The following is a 16,115-nucleotide window of genomic DNA, read 5'->3' on the forward strand; positions in this document are numbered from 1 at the left end:
TGGAACGCTCCACCAGCGTAACCACCGAGTTGGCCAGCAGCGCGATGTTGTTTGCCGCCGCAGACCCCTTTAACACACACTGGTGCCCGGCCAGCCTGGCGGGCGTCATACTGTTCCCTGGGGGAGGCCAACGTAGGGCGCCGTTCGGCGATCAAGTTGGCCTGCCTAACCCCAAAGAACGCCGTCAAGCACGGCTCCAGAGCGGGGGTGGTTGGAAAACCCTCCTCTGTGAATCCCTCCACCTTAGTGAAGGGAACAAAGGTGGCCACCGGAGCCCTCAGGGTCCTCGGGTTCGCCGCCGCCCCCTCCTGGTACCTCCTAATGGCGGTGAAGCGCGGCCAGATCGGGTCACTCCTGCCCGTCTGAGCCCGGGAAAAAACTACGGCCATGTCGTCCAGAGCCATCACCTGGGGGAACGGGGAGACCTCTGCAGGCTGCCGCCTTGCCTCGCTCCGACCCCGTCTCCCCCGTCCGGCGAGCCATGGAGGGAGACGGGGTAGGGGTCGTCCGACTCCTGCCCAGCACTCGGCTCCAAAGACATCTGGACGGGCGAATCGTCCTCCTCAGCCGCAGCAGCTAGAGCGTCCGCCCTTCGCTTCCTGTCGGCTGATGGGAGACGGCACAATGCGAACAAGCGACCTGCTGGCTGAGAGCCGCGTCCGCGTGCTCCGGCCCCCGGCAGGATTCGCATATCGCGTGTAGGTCATAGCTCATGATATAAACCGTCTTACATGAGGGACAATCACGGACGCAGTTGTTGCTCATGACTCAAATTTTCTGTGCTTCAGTACTGTGCTGGATTGCTGAAGAAAAGAGGGAGCAGATTGCCGGGCCTCCTTCCTATTTATACCGGAAGGAGGCCCGAGGGCGGGGCCCACCTTGCGGGTGGGCGTGGACTACAAGTGTTTCAGTGCTGCGCGGGGGCGCAGGGGGATTACCCAATTGCGATCGCCTTAGAGGGCGAAGCCATATACGAAATAGAACTCCTTTATTTCACTGCTATGAAATGAGGCCAGTAAAACACGAGGCCGGTCTCTTACACTCATTACTTTCTCCTATCAGATGTGTCCAGGTTCACCTTCAATCAGTCAACAGAGCGACATGCAGCCTACAAATTATCACGTGGAGTTTATATTTGTCTGGGCGCACACAGATGTGGGTGGTGTTGCAGTATATGAAAGTTGTGTGTGGCAGCATACAGTAGGTCGTATTTGATGGTGGTCTTCCAGTCACATGCAGTTAATAGTTTGCATTAAACCCCATCAGTACTAATTGTTTTCCACCCTCAAATATTGTCACTTCACTTAATTTTTCCGATGTGATTTTGTCCCGATTAGCATCACAGCAAATCATTTAACGCCCTGATTGACTTTGTGCCTCTAATGTTCTGGCTGACTTTGGAGAACGAGGCGACTGAGAGACAAGGATCTGAACCGGACTGTCGGTATCGCTTCCATCTCCAAAAAGTCATTACGGCCAGCCCCCCCACCCACTCCCGGCCGCTGTGGTCTGTAGAGAGGAAAATCACATTAGAGGAGAAAGGATTTCAATTGTCTTCTTCATGCTGAAGAGTGTGGATGCTTTCAGGGCCCGGGGGACCTGGAGTGTTTTTAAAATCAGTTCTGTGATGGGATTGTCTCTGGGGACTGAGAGCTAGACCCTCCCTTTAAATATTTATATAAAAAGAGAGAGAGATCACCCTTATTCTTATTCTTAGCAGGCTTCCTTTGACACGTCTGTTTATTCATTTTTTACATCATCCCTGAAAATAATAATAGTGTGACAACATCAAATTATCTCTCATTTTGTCCCGAACTCCTTAGCGACTGCAGAGGATAGGAACTTGAGTGCACGTTTCCATGGCAACCAGGAACACTTCTGAGGTTTCCTCTAGCAAGTTGCCTGGGAATGCATTCCTTGCTGTTACATAACATATCTTACTCTCTTTCTCTCTCACACGCAGGGCTTTTCCTGTGGCAGAATTTCACATTCAGCATGATTTATTCATAGCTGGATAGCAGTGCTGGATTTATGATTCCACCATGTAAATGCAAGCCCATGCAATCTACCACACTTGGCAAGAGTTTGCACGGGGGGCATTGTTGGACTCAATTTCAGTGGCTGTTGTACATAAAATGGGGGCTTTTAGAAAGATTTAGATTGAAGAGATTGTTGTTCGAATATGAAACGATACAAAGAGAGCAAGACAATTTGTCACCATCTATACTGTTGTGAAGTTGTGTGGGATGGAATTACATCAGCTGGATAGGAGATACTTTTTGCAGAATATAAAAATAGGAACCAGAAAGCACGAAAGTTGGGAAGCACAAAAGTAGCGTCATTCATGAAAGGACGAAGGAACGCTGAGCCTGACACTTTGTTAAATTTCTTTCTGCCACCTATAGTTATGTCCCCACTTTGACTGGCAAAGAGAAAGGGGGGATTGGGGGGTGGCTGAGGAGGAGCGCTGAGTGAGCACAGATAACACTCTTCATCATTAGCGCGCTCACAATAAGTATTCAGACATTCAGCGGCTTCTCCTTATCTGGCCACCATAATCTCTCTGCAGCTAAAAACTATGACCGCCTTTAGCTCGCCACTCTGTAGGTGAAATTGGGTGCTGGAGGAAAGAAAAATTGCGGATTTACGTTTGTTGGGACAGCCTGCTAATAACTTAATCATTTTTGAAGAGATTAGTGCCGAGGCTGACAGACTTAGTTTACAGGAGTATGCATATGATCTGCTATAGTTCCTGTTCATTTTACTGTCTTCTCTACCTGTAATCTCCCCAAAACATACCAGCACACACAAACTGTCTTCCTTTAATCATTATACTTTAACAAAAGCTCAGTAGACAATGCCCACACACCTCTGCATGCTTCTTCTTGCTCTAATCAAAACTTCTGTGCATGCAGGCAAACCTCCCCCCTGCTGGCAGAAATAGTGGGGTGTAGGCTTTGATTGCTGGGCAGGGGGGGCGGAGAGTGGTGGGGGGGATCTCTTGGTGCCATCTGTCCCATCCAGACAGCCTCTCAGGTGTGTTAGCATAGCCACAACAGGAAACGCTCAAGGGTTATATGGTCGCCGTTTAACATCAGCATGTGAATAATTGCACCTTGGGGTTTAATGTTTTATTTGAAGTTGTTTCTTCTTGGGAGTATATCATGTGATGTGAAATCAAGATTTCAGCATGAATGAAGTTTACTTAATCACAGAACTGCTGGTTTTATTGTGACCGTCTGACCATCTTCAGATTGCTGTAATATCACTTAATGTGGGAGTCTATTTATGGATCTATGTTTTTGCTTGTTGTTTGGGTGGTTTAACTCCCAAAAACAACTCTGCTGAGGGGGAGGAGGTCTCCCACTTGTTTTACATGCTGCATCTTATTTAAATATTTTCAATTTTGTGTTGGTGTGACAGCTTCAGGTGTTATGTTGGGAGAAGGCGTCTTATTTAAGTACACATTATCTTCCTTATTATGGAAATGGGGTATAACATAGGTGCAAACAACACAAACAAGGTACCTCCCAGATAGTGATAGTATATTATGTCTAGAGTTGACAAGAAATACAAAGGTTGCAACTAATGATTATTATAAAGATCGATTTAAACTTTTTTATATAGTTAAAATGAATTATGTAAAGTAAAAACAGGTTAGTGTATAAAAGATAATTCAGTTAAATGTTCTGTTTTAAATGTCAAAACTTCAAAACATAATGAGACAAAATTGAAAGTCTACATGTTATAAAAGGTTTTTATTTTAAAAGCTAAATCAGAATCAGAATCAAGTTTATTCCAACGTACGTTTACACATACAAGGAATTTGCTTTGGTATCTGGTGGTGCGAACATGAACAATCTAAGAAAAATAAGTTGCAATAGTAGGTAAAAAAAAAAGAAATATATAAGGATAATAAAAGAAAAAGTATTTTTAAGAAATCAGACCAGAGACAGGTATTAACACCAAATGTAAATGTTACTATACAAAGAACCTTCAAATCTAAAAAGCTAAAACAGAATGAAATGCAGTCACTGTGTTAGAGCAGATCCAGCTGCCAACTGAAGGAACAAAGTGATTGTTCGCAGTGTTAACACGTGACACAGTATGTGACAAAATTCATCACATACTCACAAGCATGTGTCACTTGGTATTTCCCAGAAGCGAGTGGGTGGACTGTCGCTTTCCTTAATGGTGTGTATTGTTGTTAGTGTACACTGTACAGTATAGATTCAGTTTCGCTGGCTTGCCTCTACATCACCCCAGCATGAATTTCCAATTTGATGTATTACCCGTTGTAGGAGCAGGTCCTCCCCCATTGTGTAACTGCATGAGTAACCTCACTAACATACACCGCATGTCTACATGTGACACATGCAGTGCTGACTCAATATACAACAGTCTTTGTTTGTCAGCTCATGTCAGCATTAGGCGTCAGTCATAGAAACATGGCCAGAGACAGATGGTATATGGAGAGAAATATTAGTGACAAGTGATTGGCTCCCATTTGATGTTGGCAACAGCTCAGATGATTTATTATATAAGAAATTAAATTCTGCGAGTTCAGTTTATGCTCACTCTTGAAATGTGTGCACGAATCGTCCATTGCTATCATTTGGATGGACAAGTGAGCGGGATATCTGCCAAAGCCGTAAGCTGCAGCGCTATTTTGATCGGCGCTGCTGTGCTGGATATCATGGGGCTTGCAAAGCTGACAGATATGCTGCTTTGCCTCCTTCTCCCCTCTAATAGCTCAGACCATTGCTGTTTTGCCCTCAAGTGTTGAGGACAGAATTTCCCAGCCTTTGGTTTTCTAAAGAAAGGGCCAGAATTCTTGGAAGACTGCATTTAACCTTTGGGAGATGGATAAGAAAGCTGCTGTATCGATTGGTTTTGCTTAGAAAATAAAGGGTGTGACTATCCTCTTGCCAGTTGAAAGTATTGCTTCTGGAATAGCTAGCAAAGGCTCTTTCTGGAAACATGTTTGAAACCATTTTGGTTACAGCTACTAAAGATTTGTTCCCGTCTTTGACATTTTCTGCACAGTGGATGCATTTCAGTGAATTCAACAGCATGTACAATTGAAATGAACTTGGCAGATGCTATCCAGTCCTTTGGGTTCGTTTGCATTCTGTGTAGAAATTATCTACTGGTGGCAAAAATACAAATTGGAGTACTGAAGCTGTTTTGGGGTGTTTGATGCCAGATAACACAGACATGACGGATCCGATTGCCGATTCAAAACATTAAAGGCTGCCATCACAAGTCCCTTTAAACATTGGGACTCTCTCTCGCAGTCCCCTTTATCTTAATCCTCTCTTAAATAGTGCGGTGGCTAGCCACCATGCTAACCACTGCCAAGTCTGAAGGTCGCATGCCTTTGATCTCTCAGTCTAGTCCAGTGGCTTCATTATCTTTTAACTTTGTTTTCAACTCCAGTTAAGGTTTGAGCAAGTGGAAGAGTGGGAGCTGTCACTGATACTCAGTGCAGATATAATGCTATTTAAATGCTAATGTGTTAAGAGGAGCAAAACGACCTTTACTCACACTGCGGCGCAGCAGCACAGAACAGAAGCCCCTAATAAATGAGCCTCTGACTCTGTTTCCCTTCCCATCCACACCTCGTGTCACTCAGACGTACGTTGTATTTATCACCGCCGAGCCCAGAGGATTTGGACAACATTATAGAGCTGGATTTTGGTTCAGGTGTTAAGGCAGACATGATTGGATGGTTGCAGAATGTGCTTATTGGTTTATTTGAGGAAATGTTTGCTTATCACTGGAAAATGTCTGCAGTGGAGAACTGTGTCTGTCGAATTCGTAAGCCTTTTTAAGACATTAAGGATCCCTGCCGTTTCCTATCTTAATATATCACATATTCTAATTTGCCTTCATTTGCATAGTCATTATTAGCTACATTTATAGCCAGAATTCCAAAGAGAATTTTGCAGCTCTATGTTGTGTTGAATTTTAATTGCTCTCCAGTTTCCAAATTCACCCTCCAGTCTAGCAGTCCTTCGGAGCAGTTGGCACCCTTGCCAGAAAGCCGATAATGTGATGGCAGGTGCTGGTATCTGTGTTAAAAACAACAAGCCCTTTCCCTGTCCACAGATGTCAGATACTTGTCTCCCTGTTTGCAGAGCACTTGCCAAAAGGATGCACACTCAGAGTGCATCTATCCCCTTTAGCCACCTCGCTTAAATAATAAATAACCTTCACAATTTGTTGTCAACTTACTCCTTGAATCAAACGTCAACTTTTTTCTTTCCTTTAGCTAAACTAAAATTTTGTATTAGCAGAGAAGGAGGTTGGAAAATGGAGGAAGAGATATGGAGGGTGGATGAGTCTGTCATCTGTCGTATAATCCCAGGAAATGCCGAAACTCTGCCGGTAGGTAATTCATTCAGCGCAGCTCCACAAGATACCTCAAGGAATAGTCAGCCTTCAGAAAGACCTTGAGGTAAGACAGTGACATAACTTCAGACAGAAGTGTAGCATTGCATCAATCAATAATGCACCGTCATCATTCTGCTGCAATTACTAGCAAACAGGAAATTAAATTACTCGGGTTAATGAAGTTCAGATAAAATATTCTCCATAGCAATGTCTTAGATGGTCATATTATGTGCAGCATTCCAAAAACAGTCCCTTCTGAGGAACAATAACCCATCTTTTTTGTTTCTCCTCATGCATGCTTAGAGTAGCCTGGATTCATTTTAAAACAGGAAGCCAAGCTAGACATCCTCATAAGAGGAAACTGGTAAACAAGGAGAATTTGTTTTTCATCTCGACAGATGGAGCACGGCAGCAACAGAAGAGCAAGGCTGCACCTCAGGGGTTGAGATCTTAGACCTCATTAAAAATAAGTTGGAATGGAATACATTTAATGAAAGATGAGAAGGAGCTTCCACCCTTAGTCACAATTCACTAAACAGCACAACAGCAGTAAGTCATTGTGATCTTGGTATTTTGGGGGGGGGGGGATTTGTCAGTATTCTTAGAGCTATTGAGAAAATAATCAGGAGGGAAATCCTGGATGGAGTCAGTAACACCTTGAGTGTGCTCTGACAGGGCCCAGAGGAGTTTTCATAGAGATGTACTTGTCTGTCTGGTTTGTATGAGAGAAGAGTATACAGTTGTATTCGAATTCAAAGCATCAAATCATTGAAATTAATTCCTGAATGATTGTTGGGTATTCACAGGAAGGGTTGGCAGATTTAGTGTGACAAGAGCTACAATTAAAATAGTTTTTTGGCTTTGGTAGTAATGCAATGTTCTATAATGTTTGCATTATAATGAATAACAATTTGTCTGGTATTTTAAACATCTTGCATAGTACGGCATACATTATAACTGTTAAGGATGTTATGAATTTCTCCAACTCCTGTTGCAGGTTAGTATCTGATAGAGCCATTTTCCTTTCATTTTTTGTTTTGTTTTGCTCGAGGCAAATATTAAACATTCAGATTATTGTTCATTGTCCGTCAGCAGATGGAAATTGAAATAAGAGCCCCGGGATTGACCCGAGAGGTTGTTTAGGTTAATTAGGATGACGACTTTCTTCCTCATTTGACTTTTTCAGTTTTTTACGCCACGATTAAAGGGGAATTTAAAAAACAATTTTACACATCGTAATCTTTTAAGAGGATATTGGGAGTGCAAGTTAATTTTGTGAAAAAGTTTTATAAAGCTGTTTGTTGCTCCAGAGGGGCTTGCACAAAGTTTGATAAACTGACTTAAGTGATAAGAGTTAGTTGGGGCCAAAGACAAAACGTGTGAAAATATAAATAATCTCAAGGTTTGAAGCAAGAAAAGAAAACCAGACCTCTTTAGACCACTCCTCATTCCTAGTTTAAGGCTAGCGGCATTAGCCACTACTAGCATGAGTTGCATTGTGGGTTAATGTAGCCTTTACCATAAAAAAAGTTATCTCTGGTTCTGCTGCTTTGATTTGACCATTTTAAAACCGCCAATGATATTAATAGTGTGCCATAATGGTATTAAAAAAAGGCACATTTTTCCCTCATTGAGAAAAAATGAAAACAGACAGGAAGCTGCAGAGTTGTGTTAAGGGGTACTATGGAAGAATACCATCAGTACATGATATAATAAAAAAGGGGACAATTAGCCCCCTAAACTCCCTTCCGTAGCATATAAAAACTCTCCTTCAATTTATTATCTTACTGTGAAGGTGCATGGGTTCATGAGGCGTATCATTGGCAAGCAAGCAAGTTTAGATATGGTTATTCTGATTGTTTGTCACGGGTTTTAGTGTTGTCTGTCTAGGTTTGGGTGTTTGCTGTCATGTTTTTCCTCCTGGGTTATTGTCTGGTCCTTTTCCCTGTGTTTTTCATCTCTGTCGTTAGTTCCCTGGTGTGTCTAATTCCCTGATTGTTTTCACCTGTCACTCCTCGTGTGTCTCCTGTTCCCATCAGTGTCAGCCCCACCCCTGATTGTTCCCACCTGTGCCTTGTTACCCTGTGTTTAAATTCCCCTGTCTCCCAGTGTTCAGTGTCAGTTCGTCTTGTCTGTTTTCACGTAAGGTCTATGCTCTTGGAACTCTTTGGTTTTTGATTCCTCACTGCGTGAGCGTTTTCTTTTTGTTTGATGTTTTGGAAAATAAAGTATCCAACAAATACTTTACCTCTGTCTCCCGGGTCTTGCATTTGGGTCCTACATACTACGTGCCTGAGATCGTAACATTGTTTGTTTGTTTCCTATTTCACAACACAGTGTGCAGATACGTTTGAAACATTACTTGAGCATTTCTCCTACAATATACAGGAGAAAAGCTCAGGCAAAAAACAGACGGCAGACAAACATATTATTGTATTACCAAATAAAGATATTGTTGACGCGTTTTTTTTAATAACATTCTACACTTTGACACTTTATATGGCATCACTTATTAGCATTCATAGCTCATTTAAACTTCATTAACCAAAACATGCATTTATTTGAAAACCCTTGTATTTGGAATCTGTTCTACAGTTAAACTCTTAATTGTAATTAAGAGGGTCATGCATGACATACAGCAGCATGCTCCCTGTCCCACATGGAATTTTAACCCCCCCCCCTTTCGTGATTTAAAGGGAGGACATTGTAATTACAGTGACATACATTGGTATACTGTGGTGGGACGTCTGCCCTTGGTGACCGATCACTCAGAATAGGGTTTTAATCTAAGATTACATTACCAACAGAGAGAAAGGGAGGGAGGGCGTTTTTGCTGATCGCCTCCCAAGGACACCTCTCCCGCCGTATGCCTCTCAGCGCTCTCCTCAGGGCTTTGACGGATGACACAAGCACCATGGAGTGATAGGCTATTATTTCACTTTGCATTGGATAAATGGCAATGTGGGCTCCTACCTGTCGCCTGCCTTTTCTTTTTTCCCTGTCTCTCTAGCCGTATTTTTGTCACATACCTGAATAGAAGGGTGGAAAAAAGGACATATTTTTTATCCTTACAATCTGTTGATTTCACTTTTCGGATGTGCTACTTTCCTGGTTTTTCGCGTCCTTTGTGGTTGAAGTGTATGAGGAGAGTGTGAGTAAGGTTCATAATGACCAACCTGTCCGAGGACTTGTCATGTGGTACTATCACATCATTAAATGTGAATTGTGATTGCTTTTTCTAGGGGAAATGCTTTTTTTACCCGAGGGTGGCTCTAATGTTCGCTCTCTGTCTTTCAGACCAGCAGTATTCATGGTCGCCCACGCAGTACTTCGATGAGGACAGCTACTCCCCTCCACCCAGGAACATGAAGGGTCTCTCTGGCGGCCGCCCTGCCCAGCTCCAGCTCACCTCTCCCATCTCAGCCCACACCTGCGGCCTGGCTGAATACGACCATGCCCTGGACCACCACCTCCACTATAGCAACTCACGCCCCCCCTCCTACCTCCTTAGCCCCACAGAAAGCTGCCCCCTTGAGAGTCACCACCGCTGCTCCCCACGGAGCTCCATCCACTCTGAATGCATGGTCATACCAGTTTCCATGTCGGCCACGGACCATTCCATGTCTAGTAGCACTTTCCCCCGCATGCACTACGGCAGCGCAACGCGGGAAAGCGGGGGCAACAACTCTGGCAGCAGGGACCCCCGAGATGACGGTGGATCGTCCTCGCATGGTGGTAGCGGCAAAATGAACAGAATCCCAGCAAACCTCCTCGACCAATTTGAGAAGCAGATGCCGCTGCACCGGGATGGCTTCCACACGCTGCAATACCAACGCACCTCCACTACAACCACGACTACAGAGCAACGCAACGAAAGCCCGGGGAGAATACGCCACTTAGTCCACTCTGTACAGAAGCTCTTCACAAAATCGCACTCACTGGAAGGTTCCTCAAAGATGAACGGTACCAAAGGCGACTCGCAGCGGGACAACTCGCACCACCACCATCACCACCACCAAGGCCACCATAAACACAACAAACGCAGCAAGAGCAAAGAACGTAAATCTGAAGGAAGCGGCAAGCAGCGCTCAGGAGGTTGGTGGAGTTCGGATGACAACCTGGATAGTGACAGTACATACAGAACACCCAGCGTCATGTCACGGCATCCTGTGGAGCATATCGGCCACTGCTACCCTGACTCGATACATAGCCACCTAGCTGGAGACCTGTCCCTCAAGACATCCAAGAGTAATAACGATGTCAAGTGCTCAGCCTGCGATAGCATCAGCATGGCGCCAGAGGGAAAGTTCATGAAGAGGAGCTCCTGGTCAACGCTGACGGTCAGTCAAGCCAAGGAGGCCTACAGGAAGTCCTCCCTCAACCTGGAGAAGCCCATGACACCCAGCGACCTCAAGCCCAACATCAGGCCCTGCCACTATCTTCAGGTGAGTTTGGCTTTTTTGTGTCTTTAAAGAGAAAAACAATAGACTGTATAAATGGCCCCATTGATGCCGATTTGTTCTCGGACACTTTTCTTTGAAGCCTTGAGTTAGGCAATTTGGCAGTGGCCACCTTCTTTTCTGGAGCCATTAGTGACCATACTTGGACATGCGTGGGGACCGGGGAAGAGATAAGCATCTCTTCGCCTCTTTCGGGATTGATAGGTTTCTGTTTAACATACTCAGCATACTCAGTTTTATGAGAATACATTTTTTTCGGAGGCAATGAATCAAGTGAGAGGTAGGATGATTTTCTCATAAACTTCTGTACAATGGGACTAGTTTTTGCAACCAGTGGAGTAGCCCCCTGCTAGCCGTTAAAAATAATACAGGTTTAAGGAATTTCTGATTGGTGTACCTTTTCCGACCTGGCACGAAGTCCACTTGTTTAATACAGTCTTGGGTATTGCGCAAGTTATACACAACAGTTGCTTTTTGTATGTCTCTGCAGACTACTTCTTGGTGAAACTCCCATTGAGTAGGGTACAAGATGGGTACTTTTAGGTTTTTGGTAGCAGAGGATAGTGATTGGATAGTGCTGAACAATTATAGCGATGATAGAAACATTCACCATTTATTTTCCCACAGTGATTGAGCATCCATTCAACATGATGTAACATGCAGCAGTCCTATATCTTGAGCCAGTAATGTCCAACAGAAAGCAATATTTTTCCACAAGCCGTGAAAAAGTTGCTTATCTCAGCTGGATTCTCGATTGATCTGAAAGACAGAGATTTTTTCGTGGATTTTACAATGTGAACCTGTCTTATGGCTCAACATGTCGCTGGCAGCAAAAGAGATTAGCACAGCAGGACAAATCAATTAACTCCATAAATGATCTTTGCTGGAGGGGAAGAGTCAGCGATCCAAAAAAAAAAGACCAGCAATCAATGTTGATTTGTATTGTGTTGTTGCTTCGATTTTGCATAAGTTCCAGGCTTGAGAAAAGGACATCATTTAGCACATACCCTTGATCAGCTCTGTAGGAGACCCCATAGCACCCAGGGGATCAATTCAGAGTGAGTCAGCACTTTACAAAGAAGTGTCTCCAAGGTTTTAGGTTTTATATGCATGCTGGAGGGTATATAAAAGGGAAAAATGTCGAGAAAGCATGTTTATAAATCAAAAATTTCCAAAGCAAGGAAAATAGATTCTGTAAAAGCGCTACTCAATTTACAACAATGTGATATCTGATAGCATCACGTAAGCACCGCCTGAAGCCAAAATGAAGTGAGCACTTCAGCAGGAGAGAAGACTAAAATACTCAGCGCTCTAAACATAGAGTGTGTTTTATGGATTAGAGACTGTTGTAAATGGAAAGCCAATACATTACTCAAATCAACCAGTAGAGCCAAAGAAACCACTCAATCTAAACTTCTGTGAACAGAAAATGTTTTAGAGGACTAATTTTATTTTTGAACCGAATAGATGATCATTTGGAGTTAGACGGGAATTGTACTCATCCACTCACATTTTGAACAATCCCACTAAGTGCAGTAATCTCTCAATGAGAGAGTCGCAGTGTTTAGTGCCCACCCACGCCTTTCTTACTTCCATTGGGTCATTCAGCTGAAGTAGTGTCCAAGGCGAGGCACTATAAACACTTCTAAAAATATCCTCCTTCCTGCCGCAGGGCTATATTTAGCCCAGCGTTATCAATCCAATTCGTGCAGGGTGACACATCTTCCCTCCCCGGAGGAGAATAAATCGCCCTCTCAGGGAGATGTTCCAAAGGAGAGAAAGTTGAAGATGCACACCGCCAAAGTCTGTGCCTCTGCGGATGCTTTGGAATACTCCAGGAAGCGGAGGGGAATAAACGAGATGGCTGTTTTTGCTCCTTGTGGCTACTGTTGATGCTCATCACCAAGAGCAGTCAGGCAGAGAGAGAGAGCCAAAAGTCTGGAATGATACTTCGCACACACGAGGGGTCACATTGAGAAGTTTTCACTTCCTGCTGCTGCTGAATTGGGATTAACCAAAACTGTCTGAACTGTAACAACATCAACTGCATCCTAGGAGTCTAGTGTCAGTACGGACTCTCTGTCTGTGGTGTGTGCGCGTTTTTTTTTCATTTATCGCACACCAGATGGTTTGATGATGTGCTAGTCACCCTTTTTGCGTCCTTGGTTGATGACAGAGAGATGAAAACGTCTGTAGTGTTATAAGAAGTATAAGACAGAAAACTGAAAGAAATGAGTCAACTTGTGATGGATTCAAATGTTAATCCGCGTGCATGCATCAGGTGTGTGTCTGTGTGTGTGAGCGAAATAAGATGTGTTTGTATGAGAGATCGATTAGCTGGATATTTGGGCAGACAGAGATGGATTTAAAATAGCTGCTCTTTCGCTAAAATGACAAATGTTGCGGGATCAGGCCTGGCATAATATATCGCTCTCAGTCATTTCACAAATAAGCCCCAATTAGCCTACCCCCCACCCCCCCTCCCAAAAAATAAAACACACCTGCACACACACACAATGAATGGAGGTGATAATGGCAACAGATTCATCACTTGTTGGCACACACCTGGTTGAATAACAAATTCAGCAATTTGTGAAAATAGGTGTCGGGGTTGCTCTCTCTTACACCCACACTTTCCAAATGAGATATGCAAATACACCTGGGCTGCAGCAACTGCTGTTATCCCTGCCTCCCCACCTTCCTTGCACCTAGCCCATAACTTTACAGCACAATAACTTTGTCTTACTGTCAACTTTTAGCCCTGATTATGTCCACTGCTCTGTTCTCGCGCTGCGTACAGTACTGTTGTACAAAGGGAGGATTAGTCTTTGATAGTTTTGCCGATAGGGCATTGCGAAGGGATTTAATAAGCCAATTAATTGCCATGTTGGCTTGCCAAAGGTGGAGCTTGAGAGGCAGAAAGGCTGCTGATTAAATTACAAAAGGGAAGTGCAAAGCAGCTGAAACAAAACTGGCACTGTGACTGAAAGCTACAGTAACACCATCAACACACACAGGGGTTCCCTAACTTTCTATTAAAGGCTTCCCAGATAGCTATCAGGCCATGACCCAGTACTTATTAAGATGTTCGTCCAAGGAACCCCGGGATCAGACAGCAGTTTGTGGATACGTGTTACTGATCTCATTTGTCTGAGTCGACAGCGTGGCTTTGAGATTACAACCCTGTGGGGGAGCATCTGCTTATATTTGTGTTTTAAAACTAAGTTGTTTTGATTATACAAGGTTGTCTGACTGCAGCTATTTAATTGTGTCTCTGTCGTGACTTTATGTGTTCCTCTGATCTCTCAGGCCAAATCAATAGATTTTAATCGACTTTTAAGTTTAATACCATTATGTTCTGCTTTAGTAAAACATTTTTTTGTCAAGAAGTATTTTAATATAACAGTTAAAGCCATGTTGTGTTCTTTTCTGGATATATATTACCAAACGTAAGTAACGTTACTAAGTAGTTAATTTTTGAGAACATCAAGGTGTTAAATAAGGAACCTTGATTAGTATGGTTTTTTATTTATTTAACAGTACTTGTATTATTAGTATTTATTCTATTGGATGTGTCCCTTCTAGGGCTGCATGATTTTAGCCAACATGATAATCACATATCTTTTTCATTAAAATTGAGATTACAAGCATTAATCACGATTATTCATTGATTTTAGGGACCAAATTACAATTATGCATTGATTAAATAATGGAGCATTTAATAATAATATTTTTTAACAAATACACATATTTTCTACTGTAGCCTATAATATATATATCAAATATATTTCTATATTTTTCTATACAGTAGTTAAATAGGAAAAAAAGTGATCTTATTTCCCCTCGGGTTTGTTTATGCACCCACAGGAAGGAGCATTACAGGATTTCTTATGAATGTTACACTGACTTTCACTAGTGGGTCACCATTGGAAGCAAACAGTCGGAGAAAGGTTGGCCCTGTTATTTGGAAATTAAATGTTCAAGGATTTTTATTATATTTTCCCTTAAAGAGCAACTTCCAGGTTAAAGACACCTGTGAATAAATGTGTAGGAAATGATGAATACACGAGATTTTCCCAAAAATATACAGAAATATACACTACAGTGACATCTGGCGTCGTTTTTGTAGGAAATGTTCACTTCCGCATAAAAAAGCCTCGGCACTTGACCTCCCGCGTGTGACATAACATGGGGGAAACAAGGGGGAGAGCGGCCGGTGTAACGTATTAATAAACATGGATCCCAATGCTAGTTTCGACACAGAGGACACAGAAGAAGTTGAACATGAATATTTGAATGCATATGACGGACCACAACCTTATAATTATGAGCCTGCTAGGCGTCCAAGAGACCAGGAGCAGCCAAGGATTAGAAGAAATAACGGCCATCGGAGAGAAATTGAGCTGTGGTGTGAGGAGAACCAGTGGAGAACTGGGCAGCTATCTTGGTGAGTGACCGGCGTTAGCTACAGAATGTTAGATAACCTCACATCACAACATTGTGAAGTTAGCTATCATATATCAGGCTATAACTAACGTAGCATTGATAATATAGTAACGTTACTGGCAGGACTGTTGATACTGATCCATAACAGAAACTAACGCGCAAGTATCAGCCGGATCTCGCGTTACCTAATGCAACTCCACACTACGGTGCTGTAGTGTGGAGCTCCGAGCTGCGGAGGGGAGACGCGAGATACGGGTGATACTTGACGATCTGGCGGAGAAAGGTTGTGGAGCCTCCGTTGATATGCCGTTGTAAATGGCTTGATGGAAAGCAGGTGTGTAGTCGGGGAGGGTGCACAGCTGATTGCAGCAGGTGAGTGGAGGATGCACAACGCACCCAGGAACGAAGGCTAGCTCCGGTCCTTTTTACTGTGGACTCGATGTCCTGACAGGCTGGTATTTGTGCAACCTGCACAAACACAATACTGCACCATGATTACAAATGGTGAAATACAATGTAAAAATACCAGCTCACTAAAACACAACCGCTCAACTCAATGCAACTACTAACTATACCCGCGGTCAGAGAGCGGAGATGTTTACCCTTTGTTATCTAATATGACGCGTTTGACGTATGACCTTAAAAAAAAGCCGTTTTTAAGTGCAGAGCTCAAAATTGCTCCTTTCCCTCTGAATTCCTGCCCTTATGTCTCGTAAAACATATCAAATCCTACATTCACTTTTTAAATTGTAATTTTCAAGCAAGTTTGAGCATAAATGTAGAAAAAACCTGCAAGATGCTCTTTAACACAAG

At 43.2% G+C, this 16,115-nt stretch overlaps 1 protein-coding gene across 5 annotated transcripts in view; it reads left to right on the plus strand.

Annotated features, from left to right (window-relative positions):
• Positions 1–16,115, plus strand: part of dlgap2a (discs, large homolog-associated protein 2a) — a 197,307-nt gene that overhangs the window by 131,824 nt on the left and 49,368 nt on the right. For all 5 annotated transcript variants that reach the window (XM_079693769.1, XM_079693770.1, XM_079693772.1 and 2 more), the window contains one exon: positions 9,694–10,841. In XM_079693769.1, coding sequence (XP_079549895.1) covers positions 9,694–10,841 — 1,148 coding nt within the window. The remainder of the gene's footprint in view (positions 1–9,693; positions 10,842–16,115) is intronic.

The sequence above is a fragment of the Notothenia rossii genome, assembly GCF_949606895.1.
Source record: "Notothenia rossii genome assembly, chromosome: 7".
In the NCBI taxonomy this organism is placed as follows: domain Eukaryota; kingdom Metazoa; phylum Chordata; class Actinopteri; order Perciformes; family Nototheniidae; genus Notothenia; species Notothenia rossii.